Here is a 26,802-nt window from a genome sequence, read left to right on the forward strand (position 1 = left end):
CTCTCTGTCGCCCAGACTAGAGTGCAATGGTGCGATCTCAGCTTATGGCAACCTCTGCCTCCCAGGTTCAGGTGATTCTCTTGCTTCAGCCTCTCAAGTTGCTGGGATTACAGGCGTGAGCCACCACACCTAGCTAATTTTTGTATTTTTAATTGAGACAGGGTTTCACCATGTTGGCCAGGCTGGTCTCGAACTTCTGACTTCAGGTGATCCACCTGCCTCGGCCTCTTAAAGTGCTGGGATTATAGGCGTTGAGCCACCGCGCCCAGCCCTGCTATTTTCTTGCAACAACAAGGTGTCAAATGGTTGAGCAGTCCCTAAGCAACAGTGAAGTGGCAGCTGCTGGTTGGGTTTATCACATCTATATAGTTTGATCCTGTAAGGCCACAATGAGCCCACATAGATTGAGATAATTTTATTACTTATACAGACAGTATAAACCAGGTTAGCATAGTGTCAGCTCCCCACATCCCACGTGACAGTACCAAAACAGAGGATCAAATGACAGACTACTCGAGTAGTAGCTCACTCTGTAATAGAGGAACAAATTCCATAGTGCAACTAAGCAGTTTTGTAACCTGCAGCTGTACCCTAAGGGAGTAAGGCAGAAAGCCCCATGCCTCACTCAGCCAGGGAGGTAGATGAGAAACTGTTTCTTGGCAACGTCTTGCAAAATAGAAAGGTAGATGAGTAACTGCCCCATGGCCATCTCCTACAAGACATAAGGGCAGATGAGAATTTTCGCCTCAAAACCACTTGTTCCAGGATAATCACAGGGTGTTCCACCAAGGCTTAGGTCATCCTGCCATGGAGCCTTGCCTACATGGTTTGTGTGGAGATGTGTAAGGACATTAGGGTGCCAGTGGCGGAGCCATTTTCCTATGTAAAAATTCATATTTTTCCACGTTATTGCAGACTCCTTATGAGCATTATTTTTAATGGCTACGTAAGTTTCTAGTCAATATTCATACCTTAATTTTTCAAAACACTAAACAAATGGTAGTTTACCACCCTTTCATATAGTACGTAGTCTTTAAGAAATACAGATGATTATCTTTTATTGATTTTATTTCTAGTTTTCCTGCTTTTAAAGATAAGTTTTCCCTGGAAATGTAGAGTTAGGCATATTTAAGCTCCTTGTTGCTTTGGGCAGAGCCATACATCTGACTCACAGTAATCACAGTATTTGGGTTTGTATACTAAAAATTAATTGAATAAATGAAAGAAATGTTAGTAGTTTTATAGCTTAGTGGAGTTTGAGATAAAATAGCTTCTGTAGAAATCAAGATTGAAGATTCTACAGAAAGCCTAGAAGGATTCTAGGCCTAACTCATCACTTATTTGTATGATCTTAGGCAAGTTATTTAACTTCTTTGAATTCTTTCCTTCTGTGAAATATGGAGGTTGGGTTAGACTTCTACAGTTCTTCAAGATTCAGTTTAGGTGTTTTGCTTTCTGTGCATTATGCTTTAACAGAGGATGGGAAAGCCTAAGACAGAAGAGTTATTTTCTTTGAATTCCAATGTTGGCACTGTTTTCAGTTACATATTTTATATAACAAGCCAATTGTAATTAGTAGAGAGGCTGAATTAGTTGTGTTTTCTTTTAATGTTAGGTGACAAGCCATCCAGAATCAGTTTCTCAATCATTAACTCCTCAGCAGCAACCACAGTACAACCTTCCAGAAAGAGACAAGCAACTACTTTTCTCAGAATATAATTTTGAAGATCTTAGTGCCTCATTTCGGAGCCTTTATAAGTCAGTTTTTGAGCAGTCACTTAGTCAACAAGGTGAGTTTTCTTAAAATCTTTTTTATAACAAAGTTTTATTGGAAAAAGATTTTTAAAAATTTCACATGGCAGCTGTTACACTCTTAATCTTAGAATATTATCATCATAATAAGAATCGGGTAATTATATTTTGCCCTTTGTGCCTTTACTGTGTTCTATTTATATTATAGCACAAAAATGGCAGGTAAATTTTATGTTGCATGCCTACTTACTTGTTTACTAGTGGCAGCCAGGAGCACTGTATTAAAGAATTCTGACACTGCATCTATACCATATGGGAAACACTAGTATAATTAATTAGTGATATCTGGCATTTGAAGTGTTTGAATGGTGAATGTTGCACCACAAGAATAGATGTGCCTTGCTTTTGTTCTGACTGGTATTAGCAAAAAGAGATAACTATCGGAATGTGGTAGCGCCAAATTTGTGATTTTGAGTGTGGCACTTAGAAGTGAATACATCAGCTACTAGTAAACTCTAGGTCATTGTTGTACACGATATACTTAAGTCAGATTTTAGTATTAAAAGTGACTGTAGTTGAGATATACTGTTACATCTTGACCAAATACTAGATTCTTGTTATAATGTGTTCTCGTCCCATTAGCTGCTGGTTTAATTTTAATCAGAGGGTAAAAATGTCACATTATCTTTTTCCCAGAGATGAATAGTCAGAAATTGTTGGGAACTCTACTGTTGAAGCATTTCCTAATTACTTGTTTGTTTGGCACATTAACTATTTACACCCCATGTTTTATTCTTTTCCTGCTGCTGTATCAAAATACCTTAGAATGGGTAATTTATAAACAACTGAAATTTATTTCTCACAGTTTGGGAGGTTGGGAAGTTCAAGATCAAGGAACCAGCAGATTTGGTGTCTGGCGAGGGCTTTTTCATCATAAATGATGCCTTTTAGCGGTATTGTCACATGGAGCTGAATGCTGTGTCCTCATGTGGCAGACGACATGGAAGGGCAAAAAGTAGCTAGTTCTCTCAACCCCTTTTGCAAGGCCCAATCCCTAATTACCTCCTAAAGGTCCCACTTCTTAATACCATCACCTGGGGGTTTAAGTTCCAACATACGAATTTTGGAGGGACACATACATTCAAACTGTGGCACCCCAACTCAGTTTACATGTTCATAGCAGTGAACAAAATTGAACAGAACTCCTTGTCTTTATACTGTTTGCATTTTAATACTTACTATCAGTTAATGTTAATGTTATATACTGTTATTTATATTGATGAATACTGATGTTGTGTATGTGAAATGGCTTTTTCTGGTTAGTATTTGAGTTTAAAGTAAGATTCATATGTTTTCCAACTTTTAAGTTTTTTATCTATAAAAGTATAAAAAGAACTAATGGAAGACTTTGCTAAGCAAATCCAACCTTGGTATTCACAATAGAAAAATAAGGGCTTTGAAATAACAATGATGACAATTTCTGAAGCCCATAATTCCATTCCATCACACTATTAAAAAAAAAAAAAAAAGGAGCATCGATAGGAATTCTGGGTTCTAGTCCAGGTTCTGCCATTAAGTCATCTGAGTTTACTTCTCATCTCTGGACCTCAGTATCCCCATTTGTACAATAAAGACGGTTGGATTAGATCAGTGATTTTCAGATTGTTCTCTTCAGAGGCCTTGGCTTTTGTAAAGATCTTAGGGACTGCAGGAGGAGAACTGTGCAGAGGTAGACCTAGTAAGCTTCCTTCCCCAGCTTCAAAAAAAAAACTGTATTATACTTATCAGTTTTATATATTGGGCTTCTGGAGAGAGATTTTGCTTTCTTTTATTTAGAAATAATTTGAGATTGAAAATGTTGATACAGATCAGACCTTGGTTCCCTTGTAAAATGCTAGGATTTTATTGAAAATTGATAAATTACTGCTTTCTTTGATCTTACAGTAATAACCCTATAGATTCCTTACATGTGACTATTTTCTAGGGCCAAGGCAAGAACTTTTATTAACTCTTCTGCCTGTAAAACTTGGTAGCTTTTAAGATTATCTTGCAATGTATGCAAATACAGTTTTACTGCTAATGACAAATAGGAGAATAATTTTATCTTTTTTAAAAAGCTTGATTCTTTTATTGATTGATATTATCTTGTTTTTTTTTCATTCAATAAAATTATTTTTATGTTTGGTTCAGCATAACATTGCGTGGGCTACACTTTAGGATTTGAAAATAGTCTAGTTACATAGAACCAAATGTTGCAGTAAGGTTATCTAACTACTTGCAGACCAAACATAAATTATCCTTAACATTAAGCATTTTTGGCTTAATCATCATCATGGCAGCTAACATTTACAGAGCTCATCCTGCAGCTTACACCTTCACTATGTAGAAAGTAAAAAGTTCCTCTTCATAGTTTCCGTTCTTGTTAAAGAATAAATCATAAGCGTTAGAAAATAATAGTTTCTTTTAAAAACTAACTTCCTTTAAGCCTTCTTACTTTATGCTAATAACTTTTTGTTGGGCCCTATCCTGTGTAGCTGTTAAACATGCTCACAGGCATGTAGTACATTCTATGTATGTCCTTGTACCTTAACCAAGATGTTTGTGCTAGACGCGCTCACAGGCATGTTCCAGCTCGCAGCCTGTGCCCCTTCCCTATTTGGCATAAACAACTTCCTCTTTTCCTTTGTCTTTCCATTACTTTTACCTATTGGGAAAAGTTTTAAACTATTAGCCAGTCGAGTTTTAGTTTAGATTGTGCAGTCTTCTATCAAAGCCTTGGTCTTTATGCCTTCAGAGAGCCATCCTGAGTGTGACCCCAACACCTTTCCCACTTTTCCCCGAACATTTCCTTATCTTTCAAGACTCAGTTCAGGCACTGTCTTTAAAAGAAAGGCTTCTGTATATTTTCAGCCTCCTCCTAGCTGAACAGACAAGGAGGAAGAGTTTTCATAATCCTCTGTATACTTTAGCTTTAGTACTTAAATTGTTGGTCATAATCTTGTCTTTCTCTTCCACTTGAGGGTGGGGCATTATATTTCTTCTCAATAACCACAGAGCCTAGTGTGTAGTGGATGTTGCATTAGCACTTGTTAAATTGAACCAGTGTTGCTTCCTGGCATCATATGCTTTTGTTATGTTAATAATTTTACAAATGTTTGTCGTAAAATACAACTGAAATCTGACCATAAATGATCTTGTTCTGTTTTTAGGTTTGATGAACATCCCTTCTGAATCTTCCCAGCAGTCCCACACTTCATGTTCCTATCAGCACTCTCCCAGCAGTACAGTGAGCACTCACCCACACAGCAACCAAAGCAGCCTGTCCAACAGTCATGGCAGTGGCCTCAACACCACGGGCAGTAATTCGGTTGCACAGGTCTCACTATCTCACCCCCAGATGCACACACAGCCATCTCCACATCCTCCCCATCGACCGCATGGTTTACCGCAGCATCCGCAGCGTTCCCCACACCCAGCACCACACCCACAGCAACACAGCCAGCTCCAGTCCCCTCACCCCCAGCATCCCTCTCCACATCAACACATACAGCACCATCCGAACCATCAGCATCAGACGTTAACACATCAGGCACCCCCACCCCCACAACAGGTATCCTGTAATTCTGGTAAGTTTTTGTCTCCTGGTTGGCTAACTGTGAATTAGGATCTGTCCTTTGTTATTTGGAGCTCATGTAGTATTTACTACCAAAACCTCTTTACATCTGTTTCCTTTTGTGTTTCCTTGCTATAATCCTATAGTTGTAACTCATTTAATTCATAGACTGACCTGGCGACTTTCTTGATTAAAATTTATTGTGGCAACATAGGCAAACCCAGCAACCCTTGCAGGTTTTTATTTTAACTCTTGTTTATAATTTAGATACATTATCTTACATTATCCTCCCAAATCAAGTATAGATGACCACATTTGATATATAGGAAAAGTACAACTAAAAGAATTTTAAGTAATTTGCTTAAGATCATACTGTGGTAAGTGGTAGAACTGGGGTTTATATTCTGACATGTCTGACTTCAAAGCTGATAACACCAGTTATTCTAAAAGAACTAAAATTAGCAGACATTTGCTAAGTGGATAGGATTTGCTCACCCACTCGCTGCGGAGTTTGCTTTATTTTTATTTGCCAGGTCACTATTTATTAAAGGAGCCTCCTCTTCCTCTTACCCACAACAACAACAAATTAGTCATGGCAAATGTCCTGGTTCCTGCTCATAATCTCATTTCAGTTAACCTTTTTCCTACCCTGACCTTTTGACTACCTGAGTTGTGTTTACCTCAAGAGATCTAGATTCTAGTACTGCTTTGGCTGTTGTATTACCTGAGTGACTTAAATCATATAATTCCTTTGAACCTTGGTTTCCTTATCCGTGAAGTTCTTCTTGAACTAAAGGATGTGAGTCTGGTAGACTTGCATGTTCGTGGCTCATTTGGGTATTAGTTTAATCCCCTCCCACCTAACAAATTTCTTCCTAAGTTATGACTTGCTTCATGGCAGGGTCATGTTGTCTGTAGTTGATTGTTTATTTTAAAAATCCATAATTGGCAGAATTTTGTAATCAAGTAGCCAGTAGTTGATAGAGCCAAGAGTTGCCTCGATGTAGCAAAAGCAAACCAACCAGCCCTTTTTATTGGTCTTTATCTTCATCCATCCAGGGGAGATCCTAGAAACAGAGTGGCTTGACAGCAGTCACTGAACGGAGAATTTTCTTCCTCTGTTTAGCACTGCTGTCTCATTGAGGGTAACTCTTGCTGCATGGCCTCTGACTAATGACTGGTTTGCTGACATACAGATTATGGAGTCTTAAACTCTCCTGATGTCATATCAGAGAATACCATTTCTGACTAAAAATGCCCTGACGTGGATTCATCAGCATTTCTTACAGAGATCTCACCCCTCTTCCTTCACTACCTTGGCAGGGTGACTGTGTTAAATTTTTTTCTCTTAAGGTTGCCTTGGAAGAAGCATTTACTCTTACTATATGATCTAATCCACCTGCGTTAAGTCATTGCATTAAATTGTACTGTGTATTGCCTCTAAATGTGAACCTGCCTCTCTGAGTTTTTTTAAGGTCATAAGAAGACAGGAAAATTAACTTTATATAGGAGAAAATACAGATTTGCATGACATTTCCTATCTGTTCATTTATTGGTACTATAATGTAAAGAGCAATATCAAGTTTGATATTACTAGGTGATGTGGCAATTTGGAAGCTGCTAGACTGGAGGTTAGAAGACCTGGGTTCAAGTCTTAGATTCATCATGACAACCTTGCTAAGTTATGTCACTTCTCTGGTTCAGTTTCTTTTATTTGTAAAATGGAGAGAAATAATACCTTTCTGCCTGTCTCACAGAGCAGATTGCCCAACGCATGATATAATGGGTACAAATCCCCTTGTAAGACGGGACAAGAATCAGCCAATTTCAGGAATAAGGCCAGCTCATCGTTTTTCCCTTACCACACTTCACCCTTTCACCATCCAGGAATTACACTGTTGTCAATATTTTATAGGTGTTTCAAATGATTGGTATGCGACACTTGATATGCTAAAAGAAAGCTGTCGAATTGCCAGCAGTGTTAATTGGTCAGACGTAGACCTTTCACAGTTTCAAGGTGAGTGTTGGTTCTTTTTGACATATAACCAAATACACATGATCCTGTTTCTCTGCTAGATTATAACTTTCTTTGTGGTAGAAATAAACATCATCTTATATAGCATTTCTTTTGCAGTTGGTAAAATTCATAATAATTTTGGCCAGTTGATGTAGCAGAGGGTCACAGACAAGTTCTGAAAGAAATTTGGCCACATTTAAAATAATTGGGCTTTGAATAATTTAAAAAGGTCATTCTTCATTGCGTGGATAAATCACTACCATAAAGTGGAGTGAGTGGAAATTTTGAGGGCTGAAAAAAATTATGTCTTGCTATTTTCCTTGCAATGTTTATTGCATAACAGTGCTAACATATTTTTAATGCTTTCCTCATAGGTCTGATGGAGAGTATGAGACAGGCAGATCTCAAGAACTGGTCTTTAGACCAGGTTCAGTTTGCTGATCTCTGTTCTTCTCTTAATCAGTTCTTTACACAAACTGGCCTTATACATTCACAGAGTAATGTTCAGCAAAATGTTTGTCATGGTGCCATGCATCCAACAAAACCTTCCCAACACATTGGAACAGGTATGGGATTAGTTATCTTCTTGATTTTTCTCATTTTCTCATTCATACGAAATTTAGTAACTGTCTTAACCAACTTGGTTTGCTGCTAATGGTGACAGTGATCTGTTTACAAATTTTTATTTATAAGAAACGAATGAAAGCAAATAATTTATATGTAGGGTATATCTTAGAAAAATTGAGGTAAAGAGACTGTATGTTTTTCTGTTGTAATTTATATGATTGCTTTATTATTTACAGTTAACTGTTGTAATCGTTATCCTTTTACAAAGTTATCAAACAAGAATTAAATATATTGGAGATACTTATGTTTTTATAGGAACGTAATTATGAAATTATATTAATTTAAATTTGTACAGATCTGCAATGGAAATCAACGTGTCTTGTGTATCTCCTAAGAATTTTAAAATTAAACAATTCAAAGTGTTTGAAGAGTAGACATAATGGAAAATAGTCTCACTGATGTTTTACTTTAGACCCCAAATCTTTCCTATGTATTTTTTAAATCTCACTTTCTTCCTTCATTCTTTACCCTTGCAGCCATGTCTTCCACTCTGATTGCACATTTTTCTGTAGGAATTTCATATCCCAGTTACTTCTTCCTTCATTTTAATTCCTTACCTTCTCTTATCATCAAGTTTACTTCTTTTCTGTATGTTATATTGATTTTACATTTTATGCCAACAAGCTCTCTCTTCTCTATCCTGAGTGGCTTCCTTTAACCATTATTCTATCTGATTTCACATCTTTCTTTCACCTATGGTTTGAGTTTATTCAGCTCAAGCTTATCAGTCTGTGTCTTTCTTTTCATGAAATCTTTATTTCTGTATCCTTTGATGTAGTGGAAATCTATTATCTTTTCTTCTTCCATGTTGAATAGCTTTTCCTAAGCTATTTTGAATAGCTTACCCTGCCTGAAACTTTCAGTCACTATTTGATTCTGGTGACCTATTCATTCAGTAAATTCTATCCACACAAGGGCCTTGTTCAGTCCCTGGCTGATTGCCCTCTGTGCCAGACACTAAAATTTATTTTTTGATAACTTTTTAGCTTCTTTGTCTCTCTCTCTCTCTCCTTTTGTTAGTTCTTTTTGGTATCTTTCTGATATCTATTCATTTTTAAGCATCAAGATCTCTGTAATTCAGGTATCCTCACTTATGTGCCCTTCTTCCATTTCTTTTTTTTTTTAATCCTTTCTTGCAGATGGACAGCATGTCTTCTTTGTTTCTCTCATGGGTTCTAAGCTCGTACTTTGTCCCTTTCAGGATATATCACTTTCATTTTTCCAACTTGCTTTAAGTCCTTAGACCAGGTGTACCACCTCTGTCTGTTTTTTGTCCTTTTTTCTCCTTTCTTCTTTTCTTTCTGTGTTCATCCAAAATTGTTGCTTCTGAGTGCTGTCATAATGTTCACTTCTTTGCTAACTCCATCTCTAACCATTTCAGTCAGTCTCAAAAAGTACTAAGTGAGATTAAATAGCTTATGTATATATCACTAGTCTTGTGTGTTTGGGGATAAGTACCTGTGTTGCTCATAGATTGTTGCCTTAGGCAGGAGAAGTAGAAGAAGATGTGGGTCAGCGTTAGAAGAAGGCAATCTCGGCCAGGCATGGTGGCTCATGCCTGCAATCCCAGCACTTTGGGAGGCCGAGGCGGGCTGATCACCTGAAGTCAAGAGTTCGAGACCAGCCTGGCCAACATGGCGAAACCCCATCTCTACTAAAAACACAAAAATTAGCCGGACCTGGTGGCACATGCCTGTAATCCCAGCCACCCGGTGGGGTTGAGGCAGGAGAATTGCTGGAACCTGGGAGGCGGAGGTTGCAGTGAGCCGAGATCACGCCAGTGCACTCCAGCCTGGGTGACAAGAGGGAGACTTCGTCTCGAAGAAGAAGAAGAAGAAGGCAATCTCAAAAGCCAGTGTACATGTTAGCCAGTAGCTCTCATGTTGGTGAATTTCAGTTTTGTGCCCTAAGTCTGTAAGAAAGGTCTATGTGTACCTTTTGGTCTTGGAACTTGGTAGTTTTGTCATGGAAAAAACACTTTATCTGCTGCTGTCCTCTGTCAGAGTACCCAGGCACTCCTAGATTCTCTCTAGACTGAGATCCTGAGTTATTTTCCTGAAGCCCTTTGTTCCTAGACTTCTGTAGTCATCTCTTCTTGAGCCTTGACCTTGGTTATTTGTTCTGGTGTTCTGTTATTCTGTTAATTTTTTCTGTCATCTCTTTTGTCAGGGCCCTCCTCCTTTCTAGGGTCCCGATGACACCTTCGTGATTCTCAGTGCTACCTAGTCACAGCCTATCAAAGGTAGAAAAACTATAGTTTTTCTTCAATTCTTTCTACTCTCACTCCACTTTTGTATTTTCCTTCTGACTCATGCCTGCCAAGCCGTGTTGGCCTCTGACAACAGTTGTTCTCTCATCAATTATGGTGCTCCAAGTATTCATCACTTCATGCCTGCTGATGTCTGTTCACAAATATTCAGATTTTTTTTTACATGTCCAGCCTGCTTCCTCTTGTTTTAAGTGTCAGTGTCTTTCTGTCATTCCTTTTTTCTCTTGTCTTACATCCCTGTATATCACATCCGTTCAGATCTTTCACTTTCCTCATCTCTGCACCCCAATAATTCTTTGTCATAATTTCTTAGAAGTCTAGTCAAGAGGAGACTTTCAGAGAGCTGTTGATTTTATCCCTTTATTTAACAGATGAGGACATTGTAATCCAGGGGGAGAAAGTGACTTACCCAACGTTGTAAAATTCACTTAGGTGTAGGTCTTGAGTCCCAGAATATAGTCTCTCCATTTCCTTAAACCTTTCCTGTCATTCCTGTCTTCAAGGACCCTCTTGGAAAATACCTCCTTGAGCTTCCTATAGACTCCAGAAATTAGTGGTGTAGTGTGCTAGTGTGGAAGGGGAAAGGGGAGAAGGATGTTATAGAACACAGTCTATGACATCTTTTCCTAAATCTTTTTACCTGTGGTTATAATTTGTTTATATCTTCTGACTGTACTATTCTAATTTGATGCTTTGCTTAAAGGTCATTAGATATAGGTAGGAATGCAGTCATTGAGCACACACTAGACACCTTTTCTGTGTCTAGCTTTGTATTGGGCACTGAGAATAAAGACATGACCCCTGTAGTAGCTTTTATCTCAAAGAGTTCACAACCTAGTGGTTGAGACAGATCCATCAAGAAATACAGTATGTTCACTTTGGGAGGCCGAGGCAGGCAGATCATGAGGTCAGGAGATAGAGACCATCTTGGTTAACATGGTGAAACCCCGTCTCTACTAAAAAAAATACAAAAAAATTAGCCAGATGTGGTGGCAGGCGCCTGTAGTCCCAGCTACTCAGGAGGCTGAGGCAGGAGAATGGCGTGAACCCGGGAGGCAGAGCTTGCAGTGAGCCAAGATCGGGCCACCACACTCCAGCCTGGGCGACAGAGCGAGACTCCATCTCAAAAAAAAAAAAAGAAACTCAGTATGTTGAGGGCTACACTTCTCCATAGGGTGTAAGTGCAATAAGAATTCAGAGAAAGGGGTGCATACTTCTCTTGGAAAGATGGAAAATTTTCCTAGAAGACAGCATAAGCTGGACTTTGTAGGTTAAGTAGGATTTTGCAAGACAGAGAGGTCAGATCATGTCATGTCTGTTTTCTGCTCAAAACCCTCCATCTTTCTCAGTAAAGACCAATGTTGTTACTATGGCCTACATGGCCTACACAATCTGATCACCGATTATTTTCGGATCTTGTCTCCTGCCTTCTCCCCTCCACCTCTGTGCTCCAACACTACTGGTCTCCCTGGTGTTCTTTGAACACACTAGGTAGCACACTCTACCTAAACAGGGCCTTTGTACTTGCTGTTTCCTCTTGTCCAGACTGGTCTTCCCTCAGATAGACACATGACTCATTTCCTCATCTTGTTCCGTTTTTTTTTTCCTCAAAAAAACACCTGCTTGGGGGATTCCTTCCTTGGTCATCCTATTTAAATGGTACCACTACTCAGCACTCCTTGTTCTCTCTCTCTGCTTTTTTTCCATAGCATGTCACATACTATTTAATTTACTTTGTTTGCCCCTACCCAACATGCCCAAGAATACACTCCCGAAAAGCAGAGTTGTGTTTTTTCATTGTTGTATCCATAGTGCCTCAAGCAGTGCCTGAAATCTTTGGAAACTGCATTGGAAGTTAATTTCTTACATAGGAAATTCAGGAATACACTCATTCAGACTCTATATTGAGAATATGGGAAAAAATGAGAATTAATGGGAATTTCTATATGAAAATAAAAGTGTTACGACTATGATGAAATTTCAGAAAGTTAAGACTTTTATGTAGATGTTTGTTTATTGTCATAATCCTGTAATTCTTACTCCCCTCTGCCTTTAAGGTAAGAATTACGAAGCCATAAAAGAGAAGTGATGAAAGATTAATTCCCAATAAAAATCAGTTTTACATTTTCATTATGACATGAACTCGAAAGATGTGTGGAATGAGAGCTAAGATTTTGAAGGACAGAGACAGGGAAGTTGTGGGTGTGTGAGTGACCATATTACTCTGAGTGGTGTGGCCCCTCCAGCTTGGTGCAGTCTTTAGAAAGTACACTAGCTGTGCACGTGAAGACCGATCAGCATTTGGAGACAGGATTCCGCCCCACGTCACTCGCACCAGTAATTAGAGCTGTAGTTTAGTATAACTTTTCTCCTCTTTTTTCTTTCTAAATCATCAGTATGGTCAGTCAATAAAAGAGCTCAGTTCTGACTATAAACTTCACTGATAAAAGGCATGTTATGGGAGGCAGGGACAGGGGGTCAGAAGTCTTGAATTCTGGTCCTAGTTCTGTCTCATTTCTTCTCTGTCTCTGTTTCCCTATCTACATGGACAGAGGTAAGGTCAGATGAGATTATCTCTGAGGCCATCTCAAGCCTGGATAGTCCGGCTTTCCACTGGAGGGTAAAGACTTGTGAGCAGCCAAATACAGAATGCCTTACCTTAATAGAAGTGGAAGATTTTTTCCACTCTTTTTAGTTTCCTCTGGAAAAATGATTACTATTTTTTAGTTTCATTACAACATTACTGGAATTCAAGTGTAATTTACATGAAATAGTAGATAACCTTAGGGAAGTAGCCTTTCCAGAATTCCAGATGTTCCTTACAATGTGAACCACTTTTATAATCATTCCTCATGAGTTATTGGGGGAGAGGTCATGTTTGTTCTCTCTTTTGCATTGTGATGTAATGTAGTTGACATTTTGGAGGCGATAACACTTGATGTCTCCTGTTAATGAAAATATATTAAGAAGCTTCTGAAGTAAAATTTGAATGAGATCCATGGTCCCCATCCTCACACTCCAGAATAATATTCCCCTCCCCTCCCCTCCCCTCTCTTGTGACAGGGTCTCACTCTATTATCCAGGCTGGAGTGTAGTAGCACAATCTCGGTTCACTGCAACCTCCGTCTCCCAGGTTCAAGTCTGAGTAGCTGGGACTACAGGCGCGTGCCACCACGCCCAGCTAATTCTTTGTATTTTTAGTAGAGACAGAGTTTTGCCATGTTGGCCAGTCCGATCTTGAACTCGTGACCTCAGGTGATCTGCCCGCCTCTGCCTCCCAAAGTGCTGGGATTACAGGCCTGAGCCACCGTGTACTGCCCAGAATAATATGTTTTTAATTATCATTGCTTGATGTAGCTCTTTTACCATGTGCAGATCTTTATTGTTACTTTGTGCTCCCCAGGTACTTGTTAATTAACAAGGGTACACATGGTTACACATAGTTAGGCCTGCTTCAAGGGTGAGAACGTCAGGGAAGTAGAGAAATAGGTTGTGATGTAGAAAGAGTCCATGAGTGGCTGGGTGTGGTGGCTCATGCCTGTAATCCCAGCACTTTGGGAGGCTGAGACAGGTGGATCACTTGAGGTCAGGGGTTTGAGATCAGCCTGGTCAACATGGTGAAACCCCATCTCTACTAAAAATACAAGAATTAGCCAGGCGTGGTAGTGCATGCCTGTAATCCCAGCTACTCAGGAGGGTGAGGCAGGAGAATCGCCTGAACCCAGGAGGCAGAAGTTGCAGTGAGCCGAGATTGTGCCACTGCATTCTAGCCTGGGTGACAGAGTGAGACCCTGTCTCAAAAAAGAGAGTCCATGAGTTAGGAGAACTGGATTCTAGTCCTAGCACTGTCAAACTAATGTGTCTTTGGGCAAGTCAGGTTAGCCTTTCTGAGTTTCAGTTGCCTCATCTGTAAAATGGGTGTAACAATCCCTGTCTTACCCTCCTTTGGGGCTTAGTGGGAGGGTCAGATGAAGTAATGGATACAAAAATACTTTTGAATTGTAATGAGGTATGTGACAGCAACAATAATAGACATAACTCGCCTACCAGTGTACAGTTAGTGGCAGCGCCAGCATTAGTTCCAGTGTGTTCACACCCAGCCTGGCACCCTGTTCAAAAGGCCAAGACCACAGTTTTAGCATCTGAAAGGAATAATATTTTCTTCCCCCTTTCTCCTCATTTTACCTGCTTAATTTACTTTCAGAGTAACAATTCTGTTAAGATTTTAGTGCTCCATTTGTTTTATTTGTGGTAACATGTTTTCCCTCTTTCTGCTTTTAATCTGATTAGGAAATTTGTACATAGATTCTAGGCAAAATCTCCCTCCTTCAGTGATGCCACCCCCTGGTTATCCTCATATCCCACAGGCACTCAGCACTCCAGGAACAACGATGGCAGGTAAATGTGTGTGTGTGTGTGTATGTGTGTGTGTGTGTGTGTGAGTTATTACCCAGAGTTTAATTTTGAGAAGTGTTAACTTTCCCAGTGGTGAATGAGGCTGCCTCAAGGAGTGAACTCCCTGTTAAGAGGGGCTAGGGAACAATGTCTGGACAGCCACTTGGCACTTGTGCTAGGAAAGGGATTCAAGCATCAGTTGATATTTGGACTGTAGGACCTGAAGTCCTTATTAGCCCAAGATGCAATGATTCTACTTATTCTAGTTATTTATTCTCTTGCCTCTCTAAGAAGTCCTGGGGTCATAGTTGAGGGTGTTTGACAGGACTTTAGCAGGTTTTAGGAACCTACTTTATTAGCTCGTGTAGATTCTGCTTCATTCATTCCTATGGAGTTCCCCCAGCTATAGTTTCCAGGGAAGTACCTTGTAGAGAAGGTAAATTTTAGGAGTTAACTGGTTCATACACTTTTCCCGCTGGGTTCTTGAATGCAGGATACGTTTCATTTAGCCAGGGGAATACGGCACATTGTTAGAGCTGGAAAGTATCTTAAGGATCACTTAGGATAATGGAGGCTCCGAAGGAGAAATGCCTTGCCCAGGCCACCCAGTTTAGTGAGTGGCCAGACCAGGACTCAAGCCCCAGTGTCTGGATTCAGAGTCCATTGTTTTTCTCACATACCACACAATCCTTTACTTAGGCTATTTGAGGAAAAGACATAAAGGTAATGGGGTTGGGGATGGATTTAAAACCTTGAAGAACTGTGTGGCAGACAGCAGTGAGGAAGGAGTTGGGAAAAAGTGATATGTCCTTTGCTGAAGGGGGAAGGAATGTTAACCTGTTGTGAGTGCTTACTACTAATTTGTAAGTGGCACCATAAGGTGGTAAGACTCTGGAGCCAGATTACTTGTGTTTGAATCTTCATGCTTTGCCACTTAATGGCTGTGTGATATTAGGCAAGCTACCTAACCCTCCTACCTCAGCTTCCCTGTTTGTAAAAGGGGCTAATAAAACTACCTACGTCCTCAAGTTGTTAGGATTAAATGAGAATCATGTAAATTAGTGCCTGACCCACATTAAGGAACTTACAAGTTTTTTTTTAAATGGAGGCATTTTACCTGTATTGTGATATACTGAAAACCTTAACATTAAATAATTGTACAAGAAAATATTTCAGGGCATATGAGAAAAATGAGTAGCAGACTACTTGAAATTTTGTAATCAGAGTACTAGAAAAATAATCTAGTAAAACTTCCACAACAGTTAAAAGGATATGTATAATTTGTAATAAAAGAAAGAATTCTACAAGTAAATATCAACCTCTACTTTTAAAAAGCGGCTGGTTTAGAAGGGGGTCTGTCAAGATACGGTGGAGACATAGACCCAATGAATCAAAATTGGGGAGCACAAACAGCACATGGCCAAACCGGTGCAAGAAGAGCATGGGAAGATGGGCATTCTGTACTCAGCTGTGGTTCCTTCTGGTTTCCTGTGTTCCCTTGTTGATGTCCTCTGTGTTCACTTGACGTTACTTGGTGGCACAGAAATTAGCTTGCTGGGGAAAATTCAGTATGACGTCATTGGTGCACTGCCATCATTATCCTGTTTACCATTCTCATGGGAGCCAATTCATGTTACTGAAACAATGTATTGGAGCAAAACAGACTGTAAGAGCAGTGGCTACATTGGCACTTTTCTTGTGTCTTCCTTACTGCAGCCTGCTATAATGGAAGGAGTGTGGATCTAGTGGACTGACCTCAGATCTTATCTTTGTCCCCTACTGGTTTGTGTAACTTTGGGTAATTTACTCATCCTCTTAAACCCTATCCCCTTACCTATAAAATAAGGATCATAAGAGCCACTTTTTGAAGGCTTAGGTTGAATTAGTGAGATAATATGTAGCTGGCATATAGGAAGTACACAGTAGGGGTTAGTTTATTTCTTACTTTCTTCTCTACCCAAGTCGCTGCTATTATTGCCTCTTTCCTTCCAGGCCATCACAGAGCCATGAACCAGCAGCACATGATGCCTTCCCAAGCCTTCCAGATGCGGCGTTCCCTGCCTCCAGATGACATCCAGGATGACTTTGATTGGGATTCAATTGTGTAGGGCTTGTTTCTGCAAGACACCAGACCCTAATGTTACCTTTCTGTGCAGTGAAGGGAAAGGTTTAAGAGAATCCAGTTGAGAAAACAAACTTGCTAATCACTTTGCCAATGTTATCAAAATTACTTTTGAAGACAATCAGAAGGATTTTAGCTGGATAACTTACTGCTTTTATCTGACCCAAACAAGTACTACATGTTTGTCTCCCTGCCAGCTGCCCTATGTAGCTCCTAACTGTTGTGTGATTTGGACGGCTTTTTGCGTATTTGTGTCAGTTTGATGTTAACCACAAGTGCCAGACTGATTTTTCAGACGGAGCCTATTTTGCTGCAAGCAGTTTATATAAAGATACATATGTGTAAATATATGTACAAAAATTACTGAAAGGCTTCAGTTTTTTCTAATTGGATTATTATGTCTTGAAAGGAAAGTTATTGTCAGTTTTTATTCCTTGTTAGGCTATTTTCTGCAGAATGCTTTTAACTGATGTAGGAAACTGAAAGGAAATAGATTTTTTTCCAAAGCCCAGTTCCCCTTATTTAATCTTTTTTAGAAATGTGGGTAATGAATTCTACCTAAGAAGTCAAGGAAACCAGAATTTGACACTCTGCAACAATCCAAAGGGGCATGTTGCTCCTGAGCAGCATGAAGAAGAACTGACCGAATTGGTTTTGATGCTTGGGGGATCATAGAGTATTTATGTCTGCTTTTCTAAATCTGTGTTATAACAGCTCTAAAATTTATTGATCGGTAAGAAATTGGGCATTGCTTGGCTCTTTAAACACATCAGTGCTTCCACATTCACCTATGTATTTATTATTCAAAAGTGTTATTTTAATATTTATTGCTACCTTCTGTGAATGCTTAGCTCCTGTTGGGTTCATTAAGGAGAAATGTGTCTGAAAGCACATAATTATTATTTTTTTCTTTTTTTGAGATGGGGTCTTGCCCTGTCGCCCAGGCTGGAGTGCAGTGGCGTGATCTTGGCTCACTGCAACCTCCGCCTCCCGGGTTCAAGCAATTCTCCTGCCTCAGCCTTCCGAGTAGCTGGGAGTGCAGGTGCACACCGCCATGCCTGGCTAATTTTTTGTATTTTAGTAGAGACGGGCTTTCACCATGTTGCCTGGGCTGGTTGCAAACTCTTGAGCTCAGGCAGTCTGCCTGCCTCAGCCTCCCAGAGTGCTGGGATTACAGACGTGAGCCACTGCGCCCGGCCCAGAATTACTTTTCTTGATAAGAATTTACAGATAAGACACTCAGAGAGACATTGTGTCATTCTCTATCATCAGTCCTTTTACCATGTGAATAGATTTCTCTGTCTTGGCATTCTTGCTGATTCAGACTTATTAGTTAAATCAGATTTTTCTGGAATTTGAATCAGATTCCATTTGGGCAACAACAGCAGGGCAGTGTTTCTAAAGCAAGTTTCCCCACTCATCTAGGTTGTCTTGAAAGGAGGATAGAGCCACTTACAGTTTTATTTGCTTCAGTGTTTAATGTAGATATTATGTGGCCTGCTGTTTCTGTTGTCTTGTATGTCTGTGTATGCATGACATTTGGTCCCTTTCTTTGAAATGCAGCCCACCTCTTACGGGTTTTTTAGTGGTGGTGGTTTGTTTTGTTTCATATCATATCACAGTTTGCATGGACTGATTATCTTAGTTTTATGATAAAACTAGAAGAAATGAGGGTTTTTTTTTTTTAATGAATAGATTTTGAATTGATTCTTTAGGCCCCCAAAAAAGTGTCAATTCTAATGGGGAAATATATTCCATCAAGTCGAAGAATAATAACTGCTCACTAGTTGCTTTTTAGCATCTCTGGTCTTACAGCCATGCTAAATCACTTTAATTAGCCTTAGTGATTCTATGGTTGAGTAATCTCTACTTGAACTAAACAAACATCTTTTGTTTCTGTGTGTGTGTGCTGTGTGTGAGAGAGTGTGCAGGTGTGTGTGTGTGTGTGTGTGTGTGTGTGTGTGTGTGTGTGTGTGTGTGTGTGTTTTAATGGAGTGTTGCCTTGAATGAATCACTGGGAAGCCAGCCATGGTAAGGGCTGGTGAGGTTGGGGAGAAAGGAAGAGCTTTATGTTTCTCTGTTGTTTGGACCCTACTTGGCATGAAAAAGGAAGCTCAGTTCCAGCCCCTTGGATCAACGAAAATCAGAGGATTCTGGAAAGGCAGCCAACTTGCGCCTCTTAGAAGGATCAGAGGCAAGATGAGATGGCAGCCTGCAGAGTAAATGCTTGAAAAAAGAGAGGTGATTTTCCATGGTTTGCTTAAGTCACTGTTTTCTAGACACCAAAATAGCTGTTTTGAAACTGTTTTAATTGCTTGGGTAGCAAAGTGCACTTTAAACAATTTGGATATTGGAATGCAGTCTCATACTGAGTGATTTGAGTAGAACCACTGATGATGATTTTATAAATTGTGTGAAGCGAATTTCCCATTTGGCAATCATTTACTGATTTGCAGTGATGAATATTTTTATGAGAATTTAAACTTAGCAAGAATGGCCATGGAGGCAAAGCCTTCACGCAGACCCATCCCACTCTCCTGTGATCCAGCTGGTCCAGGAGCCCAGGACAGGCCTTTTCTGTGGGCCCTGGCCAGACAGGGTTACCTGGTGAGGTGCAGAGAGTCCCTCTAGTGGCCATTTCGTATGGTAGTTGCTAATGCAGAACAAGTTCTGTCTTGGGCTTAAATTGACTGAAGACTTTAGGGGGAAAGAATAGTAAATGCATGTAAACAAATGGGGGCACTCTGTCCAGGAGAATAATCCGACTGGCATTTGTGGCAGTTTTTGAAATGTAAATGTATTCATGTGTGTTCTTGTAAATACGTGTCGCTCAGATGTCCTTTGAAGTGGGAGGGAATCAATCCGGGGATAATTTCAAATGGAATAGAGTATTTTGATATTGTTCATTCAGAGGGTGATGTGTACATATCTATATTGTATATATGTGATGAAAATGCATTGGCTTTTTGTGCAGATACAACTTGCTCTCTGTACTGCTGTTGGACAGTCAGTGTTTTAATGTTTCTACAGTTTTGCTATTGCACGATTTCATATTTTGCCTCTATGATGAACGGCAACCATTATTTGTAACTGTTTAGTGCTGTAAAGAAATATTCCAAGTGTCATTAGGATTGTTGCTGCCAGAACTGATATGCATGAATGGCACTTAAAATAAATATATTATGTTAACTCTATTTACAACACTGATTGGTCTCCGTTGTTTGCTGTAATTGAAGAAGTGAGAGTGGAGCTAGTCCAGGTGCAGAAACCCCACAGCCAGGACCCCAGAGTCCTTGGGGTCACTGAGATTGTGTCCTTTGCATTACTACCTGAGGACAGTAATTGCTGCCATTTAGTGAGCATCTTACTAGCTCCGTGAACTTGGGGAAGTCACTGGATTTCCCTGGGCCTCGTTTTCCTTATTTGCAGCGCCAGTACAATGAGGATAGTATCTGCCTCCTAGAGTTGTAGTGGGATTTACATAAATTAGTACATTTAAACATTTAGGACGGCACATGGGACATAAAGCATACTGGTACTCAGTATGTGCCAGGTGCTGTGCTAAGTAGATATTGTGGTCCTCCTTTTACCGACATGGGAACAGCTCAGATAGAGGTATAGAAACTTGTCTAGATTCTTTAGTTGGCAGGTGATAGAGCGGAGGTTTGAATCCAGGTCATTTGATTCCAGGCATCATGTTTTTTGCACAATCCTCTCATACTTCCTGAGGGAATTCCCCTCTCCCTACCCCCTGCCCTTGCCCCATCTTGTCCCCAGCACTGCCTTCTCAGAGCTATTTCCAAAAGGTGAAAGTGGGGCTTTACATTTGCTGAGCACATATTCTGTGTCAAGCCCTCTCATGAGAAATCCAGAGATGAGGAAGCCGCAGTTCCTGCCTTCAGGGGGTACAGACTTGCCCAGGACAGGTAGCAAATGCCAGCCCAGGGAGGCTATTCTGAAGGTATGCTCTGGTAAGGCAAGATTCTGGTGATGAGGAGTTAGGTCATACTGAGGATTGGGGCCGTGGTTTAGGAGAGGCTCCAGGTATGGGCTACCAAGTTGAGTCTTCAAAGGGTCCCAGACAGATGGGAGGAGGTATTGCCATTTATACCATTACCTTGGGCAAGGCATGGGAGCTACCTTAGCGTGGGGGTTGTGGGTTGAGGCAGGAGCAGTGCAGGGCTGCTGGTCAAGAGCTGAGTGTAGCAATTCTGTGAGAAATGCTGTCCCCACTTCACTGATGTGGAAACAGGCCTGGAGAGGCTAAGCAATGGGCAGACCAGCCATGTGGCTGGAAGTGAGATTAACCTGGAGTCCCTCCCACTCTAGAAGGGGTACCTTTTCATCAATCCCATGGTCTACCCAAAGCCTCAGGCTGCTTCTAACGTAACCCACACAATGCCACCAGAAACATCTTTGGCAGTTTTACAGATAGGGAAACAAGGCCCAGCAAAGTCAACCTGCCCAAATTCTCACAGCTAATAGAGGAGCTGGAATAATTCAGTCCAGACCTAACTCCAGAGTTCATTTCCTTTTACCTCACTGCTATCTAAAAAAAGGAATTTTCCCAAAGCCAAGGATAGTGACTATCCTCCATGTGTGTGTCCATGTGTCCGTGTGTGTTCCTTGGAGGGAAAGCTGTGCTTCACTCCCATCACAGGTAAGCATTTGTCATTCGCGGTGCCTCTGAAGGACTGTAGTAAGGGCACCACTAAATGTAGTCACCTTGTGCTGATTCAGATGCAGCTGAAGTATACTTCTGCTGATGAAATGAAAAATAAGGTGATTAGATGCATGTATAATTCTCAAGGTTTTAAGATACTGCAGTGTTTAAAGGGCTGCTGTTTATAGATGTGACCCTTATCAGTTGGGTAAAGGAGTCCTGGAAAAACCATGTAAGCATCAGTTAACATTCACTGAAGGCTTGATAGCTTCTTGGCCTTTTGGCTAAGATCAAATGCATTGAAGGTTTGACTGCATTAAATGCCCTAGAATTACAGCACTATCCTAAAAGCTTCAAGCTAGAAGGGGCCTTAGAAATCAACTAACACAACCCCCACATTTTGTTGTTGGAGAACATTGAGACCCAGAGAGGGAAGGGTCTGCTCACATTTCACACAGTTAGGGAAAATTTGGGGGAAGGGAATGAAGAAAGTCATTTGCCTGGCAGCGATTTAAAATTCCTACACATACTGTCTTATTTGATTGCACAATAGTCTGATGATGTAGTGCTGTTACTGCTCTCATTTTACAGAAGAGGAAACAGCTTTGGAGAGGTGAGACATAACGGAGTTGTATCATGAATGCATTCAATCAAAACATGTAAATTCAGTTGTATATACTTGGCCAAAAAGAGAAGGAATGAAAATTTTAAATAATGTGATGGTGGAGTATCCACCTGTGATGGGCATGTGCCCCTGAGTGTGAGATGGAAGATTCAAATCTGAGTCTATAACTGGTATTTGCTTCCATGCACCTTCTGCGTGAGCATCTCATTACTGAGTCAATTCCGGTGGATAAAGATACACATGTTTGGTGCAGCATTGTCTTGGGTTCAAGCCAGCAGCTTCCTCCAATGCTCAAAGACAGACTTCAACCAAGAACTAGAAAAACTGGCCAGGTTGGGCTTATTGAGACATGTTTATCCACAAAAGTGCTGCCTTCCCAAAGGATTTTCAAGAGTGATTTTTGAACTTACCTCCTTGGACTCTTCCCTTAATATATGTGACTAGTCAACACGTACAAAGCAGAGACTTGGTAACTGACTGCGTCAGAACCAGAATTCAACCCTAGGTCAGGGCTTCAACCCCCAGCTCTCCTGCAGTACCCCCTAAGCAATGCTGACCTCAGAAGTACAGAATTGGACAGCTACTCTTTATTAAAAGTTCCTGTTACTTAATATTACTTATCCTAAGCACCTGATGTAGATTATCATATTTACTCTTTGAAATAACTGTGTGTGATAGATACTGTTATTATCAACTTCATCTTGCAGAGCAACAGAAATGAAGTCCCTTGCCCAAGGTCATCCAGCTTGTAAGTGGTACAGGTAATAATAGTAATAGCAACAGTAAAGTTGGGGTTTTGAACCTAGGCCATCCAGCTCCAATGTCTGCGCCATTCACCACCACACTGTGCTGTCTCAGGCCTTGTTCCCTGAGCGACCAGGCGGAGAATGAGGGCCTTAGAATAAAGCCAAAGCTACTTTGCAATGAGGCTGTAGTGAGTGCCTGTGGCCACTAGAGGGCGGGGCTGCCGGCTGTGCACCTTTCCTCTTTTGGAGGGTTTCCTTTACCCTTACTTAGGGCTGTGCTCCCTTTCTCTGCAGCCCCCAGATTTTGGTGCTCCTAAAGAAAGGTAGGGATTCCACTAGCCACCCCTTAGAATCTGTGCCCCTCCTCTCCTGTGTCAGAGCTTGCTGGAGGAAGCCAAGGAGCCTGTCTAGTTCTCAGCCACATACTGCTGGGGCCCACTCTAGAGCTGCCTCTGAAACCTGCTGCCCCGTCCCAGCCTCCTGGTGCCTATGGCTCCCCTGCTCTAGGACTCAGGTGGGAGAAGGTGCCCAATGTCAACCCTACACTCTGAGGCTCCTCAGGCTCTGCTCCTTCCTCTTCTGGGGCTAGCTAATGCTGGAGGCTGGCATGGTTTCTGCAAGCATACAGAGGGCTGTGGTCCAGCCAGCCATGCGCCTTGCCCACTGGGCAGCTACCTTTGTCCCCCAACCAGCCCTGCCTCTGAGCTGGAGCAAGCCTTGTCTCCACTTGTACACCAACTCCTGTGGCTGTCACAAACAACGATGGTTATTGCCACATTGCCAGGTCCCTGCCTGGCATTGGACAGTCATTATCTGAGTGAGCATGCCCAGATGCCTTGTGAGGTTGGTGTCATTATCTTTTATGGCTGGACAGTGCCAACTCAGAGAGGTGAAGTGATTTGCCCAAGGTCAAAGCCAGTGAGCGAGGCTGGCAAGAGGACAGGAACCCACATCTGCCCCAGGCGTGCCTGCTCTTCTCGAGGGCGCGCTGTCTCTTCCATAGTACTCCCCAGCTGCCCTGACCACCCCTGGTCACCCTACCCCAGAGGTAGGCCTGAGCTGGCCTCATGGTAGACGGATGGCACCACTCTCACCCCACATCCCCCAAAGGTCAGAGAGGCAACTTCCTGTCCCAGACAATGGCAATAAAGATGTCCAAGGACACTTCCCAACCTTCCCATGCCTGAGTGACGTTCATAGGCAGAGGCCTTCCTGGAACAGCCCTCTGTTTCCGTGTGACTCTGTGTGTGTGTGTGTGTGTGTGTGTGTGTGTGTGACCATATGTGAGCAAGGCCTTGTGCGTGTGTGCTCCTGTGCTTGTGTGAGCATGTGAGTCTGTAGCTGAGCATGTGATACGTTGTCGCCTGTGTGATAGTGACTGGGACTTTGTGTATCTGTGTGCCCATAAAGGAGACAGGAGACAGGAAGATTGCTCCTCACTCAAATTTGATGACTTGATAGCCACTCCCTCCTCCCACTAGGATAGGGGAACTTGCAGGAGGAGGGAGACGCTTGCCTGGGTTGGAGCTGGGTTCACAGGCACTGTCAGGGTTAGACCTGTGGGTCTGATACAAATTTTCTTATCACATCCCTGGCTTGTCCTTGTGGCTTTGAGGACTCCTCCCTCCGTTATCCCTTTGAGCTAGATCCCAGATCTATACCGGCTCCTGGCCCCAGGCATCCCCTCCCCTGCCGCCCTAAAGCTCTTACACCAGAAGTTGCTCCAAGAAGAGCAGCTTAGCCTGCATGTTCCCTGCAGGCCCCATAGGCTAGCAAAATACTTGAGGCAACGGAAAGAATTCAGAGTTTGGGAGTCAGAAGAACCTAGAATTCTGTTTTGGTAAGACATTGCCCTCTCTGAGCCTCAGTTTGCTCATCTGTAAAATGGGGATGCAATACTTCACCTCAACATGTTATTGAGACCATCAGTGAGGAGTCAGATGGCAAAAGCTGCTCTGGCACATATTAGGTTCCCAAGGGCGATCTTCCCTTCTCTGTCTCCCTCCCTCTCCTCTCCATCTATTGACAAGTTGCCAAGACCAGTTGCTTTTCCTGCCATTCTATGCTTCCAATCCACCCCCTGCCCTTCTGGGGCACTGCCAGGGGTGGAACACAGACCTTCTCTCCTGGACCCATGCAGCAGCCATCACTAGACAGTCCACTTTCAACGCCAAGTGCCAGGGTGCTCCTTCTGAATCATGACTCTTACCAAGGCCTCCCCTACTCTGAAACCTCCTGTAGCTCCCCGCTGTCACCAGGTGAAGGGCAAAACTCCTCAGCCCGGTGTGTGAAGCCGCCTTCTCTGGGCTGCTGGTCCATGAGTCCTCAAGACACCCTCTGCTTCCACCTCAGCCGCCCCCGCTTTGCCCTTTATGCTTCCTGCTGCCAGGCCTTTGCCTCGCGGTTCTCCCCTCCATGGGTCCAAATCTTCCCATTGATCAAGACCTGTTGCAAATGCCACCTTGTCGGGTAAGCATTCTCTGACCTGGTGCCAGGAGGACCGGTAGCCTCAGCTTGTTCCTCCCTCGTCCCAGGGAGTCTGTACCCATGCCCTACCCTCCCTGTAGCCTGTGGACTCTGCGAGCGTCTTCTATGGGGGCAGGTGGAGGGAGCTCCAGCTGTGCTCTCCTTCCCTGTCAGCCTTTGGGTGTGGGAGGTTGTCTTGGTGGCCGATACCCAAAGCAGGCTGGGGGATGCGGGAGAAGGCTGCAGCTGCTGTCCCGCTGAGGGGGAGCAGATGGTGAACGGAGCTTCTTCACCGCCTCTTCCTGGTCAGGCCGCAGGGCCCTGAGATGACACCGCTGAGCAAACAGCCAGGCACGCCCCCTGCCCACTCCCCAGCTGCCCCCTGGAGCATCAAGGGAAAGAGCCGGGCCACCCACGGCCTGGGGGTGGGGGAGAGATCCCTCCACCCTAGCCTGGACCTGGGCTTCAGCCAAAAGTCTTCCAATTCCAACTCAGCCAACCACTTTCTCTGTGACATTGAGCACTCTTTCTGAGAGCCTCAGTTTCATCCTCTAAGATAGATATCATTGACCTACCTCACAGGGTCTGACTCAGTGGCCACTCCTTTCTTTTTCCTTTTCCCTAGAAGGTGGCAAAAATGGGTGTTTGGGACCAGGAAGACGACAGTGCAGAGGAATGGGATGGACTCAGTAGAACTTTAGGCTTTTCTTTGGCAGTTGAGAGAACTGGATTCTGTTCTGGGATTTCTAGCTACGTGACCACAGCTGCCACCCAGTCCACCTGGCAATGAGTCTGAAGTATTGTGCTTTCCTCTAGGCTGATGTAGTCCCATGCTTGTGTCCACACTTACGCTCTCTGTTGGTCGGGTACCCTTGTGCAGTGCACAACCAATACAACTGTACACAGCACCCCTGTATGCATCTTTGGGAAAATTATACTTTCTTAACCTCTCTGAGCCTCTGAGCTTCAGTTTACCCATGTATAAAATAGGGTTATGCGGTTATTTCTTAGGTGTTTCCAGTGCTGTCAGGAGGTTCACATATATTGTAATGTCTGCCTCAGGCAGTTCTGGATTCTTATAGGAACCAGAGATTGTTACACCCTCCAAGACACATTTACAAGCAGGTTGGAGAGGCTGTGTATTGTGGACCACACCCCTGTCAAGTTTACACAGATCTGTATTGGAGTCTTCAGGTTCCCACCTGGGCTGTGTTCCAGGCCTTCCTGCTGAGGTCCGATTAGGCCTCTGGGCCTGTGGGAATGGGGGGACTGAGCCTTAATGGTCCCAATTTTAATGTGCACACAGGAGCCATGATAAGATCACCTAGACACAAGAATCAAACATCAGCATCCTCACAGAGACTGGAGGGCTGCCCCAACAGCAGGGCAGAGCCTCTGCAGCTTCTGTAAGTGGGTGAGGGGTGGCGGGGCTTTAGGGAGTGAGACTGGTTTCCACACTTGTAAAGCACTTGGCCAGAGCCTGGCACAGGGTGAGTCTTGATAAATA

At 42.4% G+C, this 26,802-nt stretch overlaps 1 protein-coding gene across 7 annotated transcripts in view; it reads left to right on the forward strand.

The window, feature by feature from the left end:
* FOXJ3 (forkhead box J3) overlaps positions 1–19,989 on the forward strand; it is a 158,395-nt gene extending 138,406 nt beyond the window's left edge. For all 7 annotated transcript variants that reach the window (XM_054492501.2, XM_054492486.2, XM_054492516.2 and 4 more), the window contains 6 exons: positions 1,616–1,790; positions 4,962–5,378; positions 7,281–7,382; positions 7,757–7,948; positions 14,569–14,676; positions 16,666–19,989. In XM_054492501.2, the coding sequence (XP_054348476.1) occupies positions 1,616–1,790; positions 4,962–5,378; positions 7,281–7,382; positions 7,757–7,948; positions 14,569–14,676; positions 16,666–16,781 (1,110 nt within the window). In that variant the 3' untranslated portion in view covers positions 16,782–19,989. The remainder of the gene's footprint in view (positions 1–1,615; positions 1,791–4,961; positions 5,379–7,280; positions 7,383–7,756; positions 7,949–14,568; positions 14,677–16,665) is intronic.
* Positions 19,990–26,802: the final 6,813 nt, after the last annotated feature.

This window comes from Pongo pygmaeus, chromosome 1 (assembly GCF_028885625.2).
Source record: "Pongo pygmaeus isolate AG05252 chromosome 1, NHGRI_mPonPyg2-v2.0_pri, whole genome shotgun sequence".
In the NCBI taxonomy this organism is placed as follows: Eukaryota; Metazoa; Chordata; class Mammalia; order Primates; family Hominidae; genus Pongo; species Pongo pygmaeus.